The following is a 5,080-nucleotide window of genomic DNA, read 5'->3' on the forward strand; positions in this document are numbered from 1 at the left end:
CCCCACTACGTCCCCTTCCCCTCCTGGTCCCCCAGCCACCCAGTTTGGGGCTGGAAATGATGAGATTGGGCAAAAGCTGGTGCCAAAACCATGGGATCTCCGGAGGGTTTTCTGTAATCTCTTTAATACTGTGTAATACTTTTCTTTTTAAAATACAGTATTTCTTGAGGTAGACCATTACAGCTCGAAAGCATTTCTTATTTTCAGACATCAATAAGACATGAATTAAATATTTTCATGTACAATATGTTGCAAAATGAGGTAGAAATGGTTACAGAGAGCGTACAAAGTCAAATAATGATAATTAATAACAATAATTAAAAAAAAAAAAAAAAAAGAAGTCTTCAGGAACCCAGTACCACTTTTTGGAGGAGATGGGGAGGAGGCGGAGGTGCATCCCCATTAATGCCCTTTGTGCAGGGGCTCCCGTGCACAATTCAATGGGAAAATGAGAAAGAAATGGGGGAAAGACCCCCCCAAAATTGGCTCCTTTGGCATCCTGAGCACTGCGGGGGGGGGGGAAGAACCCCGTGCCCCCAATGCTCTTCTGCTCTGCATGTGCAGACCCTGAGGTTTGGGGGGAGACCGACTCCCAAACACAGTACATAGCACTAAAAAAAACCCCAAATATTATTATTATTATTATAATTATTATTATTATTAAGCAGAAAATAAAACGAACCAACGAAGGCAAGCGAAAGGCGACGACCCGAGGATGCGGGGCGTCAAGAAGGGAGAAAAGAAGGAGCCAAAAAGTGGTGCTGGGGATGGATTCCAAAGCACAGCGGGACGCGAAGCCGCGAGGGCAGCGGGAGCGAAAGCAAAGCCAGGGAAACGCCGGCGCCGCGAGAGTGAGAAGCACCGGAATACATTCAACTTCCACCTTGGTAACAGCTTCAAGTTTGGTTACGGGTTTGGGGTTTTCTTTTCTTTGTTTTGTTTTTCTTCTTTCTGTCACCCTTTTTTCTTTTCTCTCTTTTTTTTGGAAGCAAAGAACACGAGGCAGTTTTTGTCCCACCTCTGCGAACCCTTAAAATCTCTTTTTTTTTTTTTTTTTATTTTTTTTTTTTTTCCATTTCTGAGAAGATCCAAAGAGTTTTTAAAAAAAAATTTTTATTTTTTTTTTTTTTTTTTTTTTTTTTTTTTTCCTTTTTTTTTTTTCCCTTTTTTTATTATTATTATTATTTTTTTTTTTTCAATGCTGAGGTTCATTCATTTCCTGAGTAGTTCGAAAGAAAACGAAACAAAACGAAAACAGCACAAAGAATAAAAAAAAATCCACCAAAAAAAGAAACAAAAACCAACAAAACCAACCTACACAGCTTACAAAAATAAAAACGAAGTCTAGTATATTAAACAATCTACAGCATTTTACTCCAAAGCCCTGGGTTCTGTGGTCCCCCCACCTCCCTGTGCTGCTTCCTCCGTCGCTGCCATCGATGTTTTGCTTGGGAATAAGTGAGAAGAAGGAAAACCTCCGCACGCCGGCATGGGGACATGAGCACCCATCCTCTGTAATTAATAAAAGCTTTAATTGCGGCGCGTTTTCAGCTCTGCTCATCGCATCTGAGCGACGCGGTGGAGCTGCGGATGCCCACGAGAGTTGGAGCAGATGACCCTCGAGGTTCCCTCCCCGACCCTACGGTTCTGCGATGGAGGCCTGGATGTTGGCGGCACGGAGTTGCGCCGATGATCCTTTGGGTTCCCTTCCAACTCAACCATTCCCTGGTTCTACGACTGAGCTCTCGACGGCCCCCCGCACAGGAGTTGGAGTTGGGTGACCCTGAAGGTTCCCTTCCAATTCAACCAACCCCGCGGTTCTGTGACTGAGATGTGGATGCTCACTGCACGGCAGTTGCACTGGATGACCCTTCAGGTTCCCTTCCAACTCGACCCATTCTACGGTTCTGTGATCCTGCGGTTCTACGGTCTGGAAACGGCTGCAAGGGGAGGCGGGTGAACAATAAATAGGTTATCCTGAGTTCAACGAGCGACTGCTTCAGAAAAACAAAGGACCAAAAAAGCCCAGTCCTATCAGAAACCCTAAGAAAGAGGTATGTTGGTTGTGGCCGGGTCTTCCCGGTCAGTGCCTGGACCCGTACATCTTATCCCACTCAGCAAACAAGTCCAGCTCCTTCTGCGAGGCGGCGGGGCGGACCTTGCAAAAGGCCTTCTCAAAGTCCTTGTAGGAGGTGGGTTGGATCTGGCCTGGCAAGCCGTGCAGCGTGGTGGCCCCGGCGTGCTGGCAGAGCTGGATCAGCTCGCTGCCCGAGAAGCTCTCGGTGTGCTGTACCAGGGACGCCATCTCCCGCTCGCTCAGGCAGGAGCTCTGCTGAGCCAAAGCGTGGTGGAGGATCTGCCTCCGGGCGATGCTGTCCGGTGGGGAGATGTAGAAACGTTTGGCAAAGCGCCGGTGGGAAGCTTCGTCCATGCTGCCGGGCCGTGAGGTGGTCCCTATGATGACCACGTTCTGCTCGGTCGAGGTAGCTACATTGTCCAGGTAGGAGAGGAGCTGAGACTTGAGGTTTCCAGCCTGGCCGCCGTCCTGGGCCACCAGCAAGGATTCCACCTCCATGATGAGCACCACCGAGGGCTGTCGGCACTTGGCCACAAAGAAGACGGTCTGGAGGATCTTCTCGGCTTCGGCTTTCCAGGTGGTGAGCAGGGCAGCGGCGCTGAGCTTCAGCAGCGTGGAGCCCAGCTGGGTGGAGATGCAGCGGCTCAGGAGGGTCTTCCCGGTGCCGTGCGGCCCAAACAGGAGGATGGTTCTGGGCAGCCTGCTCGCCCCAGTGTAGGCACCAGGTCGCAGGATGGGCCACACCAGCTCCTCCTCAATGGCTGCTTTGATGGAGACCTGCCCGGCGATGTCCGTCCACTGCACGGGCGGCCCGCGCTCCACGATCTTGGTGTTCACCAACTCCAACACCAGCGGGTCAACGTTTTTGGGTTGCTCCTCCACTGCTTGGCTGCTGAAGACGGGCGCTTTGGGTGGCAGCCTCAAAGGGAAGGGGTGTCCCGGCTCGGCCGCCCGCTCCCCGTTGGCAAGGGGAGGGCTGAACTTCTCAAAGGACTCTGTGGGTCGCAGTGGGGCATCCCCAGCTCCGTAGGGCGGTGAGACCACGCTCTTCATCGCCTGCCCACCGTATTTACTGCCGTGCTCCTCAGCGCTGCCCGCCGGCCGCTTGCTGGCACTGGGGAAGCCGTTGCCTCGGCACTCGCCGTTGTCCGACATGGGGTAGGGGGACTTTGGCTGCTCGTAGCTGTATTTCCGATATCTGCCCTCTGCTTCATCCTCCCCACCGGAGATATCGAAAGCTTTCCTCTTCAAGGTGCCCGTCGCTTCGGTGCCCAAAGGCGGCACAGCCAACGAAGCCAACCCGGCGGCTTGGTAGCCATAGGTTGGCACCACAGATGGGCGAGTGGTGGGCCCGGGGGCCGGCAGCGGGGTAGGGGCTGCGATGCCTGAGGGCAGGTAGGAGGCGGAGGGATGGGGTGGGTGGATGGCTCCATAGCCCGGCTGTGTGGCGTAGCTGCCCGAGGCGTAGTTGTAGACGGGGCCGGAGGAACCGTAGCCCGGCACCAGGGCGGATGAGGGGTGCGTGGGCTGCAGGAGCCCCGAGCTGTGCAGGGTGGGTGGATGCGGAGGGGCAAGTGCTGTGCTGGGCTGGCCGCAGTAGCCGGAGGGCAAGTAGGTGCTGCCGTAGCCCGCAGGGTACTCCTGAGATGAGCCCAGCCCGCCGGAGCCGCCCGCCGCTCCGCACGAATTCCCGGCGTAAATGGGATCAGCGAGGTTGGCCGACACCACCGGGGAGCCGGCGAGCCCCAGCGGAGCGCTACCGGCCGGCACGGCGGGTGGCACCACAGCCTTGGCACCGGGGAGGCCATCGTGGATGGAGGTCAGTGGGTAGGCGCCGTCGGAGCCGTGAGGCACAGGCCAGGGCTCACCGTCCCCTTTCTGCCCGTTAACGGGCCCGAAGGCGCCATCCCCATAGCCGCTCAGCGCCGGGCGCTCGTAGGGCGCATCCAGCACCCCCGAGTATTTCTCGGCGTACCTCTTGAGGAGGTTGGAGGCGGTGAGTGCTGAGATGTCGTCGTTGGCCCAGGCGTAGTTGAAGCGCTGGCGGGTGCTGGGGTAGAGGTCGGACTTGTGGGCTGGTGAGGAGGTGGTGGAGGAAACGTCGAGGTGCTGCTCTGGCCACTGGTTCAGGGACTGGGCATGCTCTGGTGACCAGTGCATCTTCGACAGACCTACAGGACACAGGGATCGTGGTATCATTAAGGTGTCAAAGACCCCCAGGATCATCGAAGTCTAACCCATCGAGCCACGTCCACCAGACCATATCCCCAAGTGCCACATCTACAGCAGCGTGAGACCAACAAAACTGGGACAAGCGCCCTTCTGCACTGCTCAAAACCCACCAAACCACCCATCCCCCGGACCGTGTTGTACCTCCTGATCCCAATCAGACAGAATTGAGGAATTACAGAATCACAGAAAGGCTTGCATTGGAAGGGACCTTCAAGACCATCTACTTCCAACCTCTGTATCCTAAATTATACATCTCACAGTCAAAAATGCCCCCCACCACCCTTTTGCATCATCAGTGCAAACACCTTGCACCACTGATGCAGACACTCCCAACAAGTACTTCAGAGCAATCATCCAGATCAAGTTTTGATGATCCAACAGAAAGCAGCACCCACATCATCAAACCGACCCATCACCCAACACAAGACAACATCCATGCTATCGTACCAGGCCCTCCCAAACCTCAGCAGCAGCTCCAGTCCCAGCATCCTGCTCTGTTTCTTTCACCTGGACCAGAAGCCAGGCGTTGGCTGGCCACTGCGCACCCAGCATTAACAACATCTTAATAGATATATAATAATTACAATGAACGGAATATCAATAATGGCTTGCCCCAGTGACTGAGAACCTGGTGGGAAAGCAGGGCGAACCCAGGCCCTGCAATGCACCCAAGTGATGGAAGGGCTGGAGCCAGGATCCACCCCTTCCCAGACCTCATTTAAGGGTTGGCAGCGGAGGGGAGGGCATCTCTTTGGAGATCCCTGTGTACCC

At 54.6% G+C, this 5,080-nt stretch overlaps 1 protein-coding gene across 1 annotated transcript; it reads right to left on the reverse strand.

Moving 5' to 3' along the window:
* Nucleotides 1-1,173: 1,173 nt before the first annotated feature.
* On the reverse strand, nt 1,174-4,244 carry FIGNL2 (fidgetin like 2). Its single transcript, XM_042892027.1, has one exon. The coding sequence runs from the start codon at nt 4,235-4,237 to the stop codon at nt 2,084-2,086; it is 2,154 nt and encodes a 717-aa protein (XP_042747961.1). The 5' UTR covers nt 4,238-4,244; the 3' UTR covers nt 1,174-2,083.
* Nucleotides 4,245-5,080: the final 836 nt, after the last annotated feature.

The sequence above is a fragment of the Lagopus leucura genome, unplaced genomic scaffold, assembly GCF_019238085.1.
Source record: "Lagopus leucura isolate 7727_CA_CO unplaced genomic scaffold, USGS_WTPT01 202-2_obj-0_obj, whole genome shotgun sequence".
Lineage (NCBI taxonomy): Eukaryota > Metazoa > Chordata > Aves > Galliformes > Phasianidae > Lagopus > Lagopus leucura.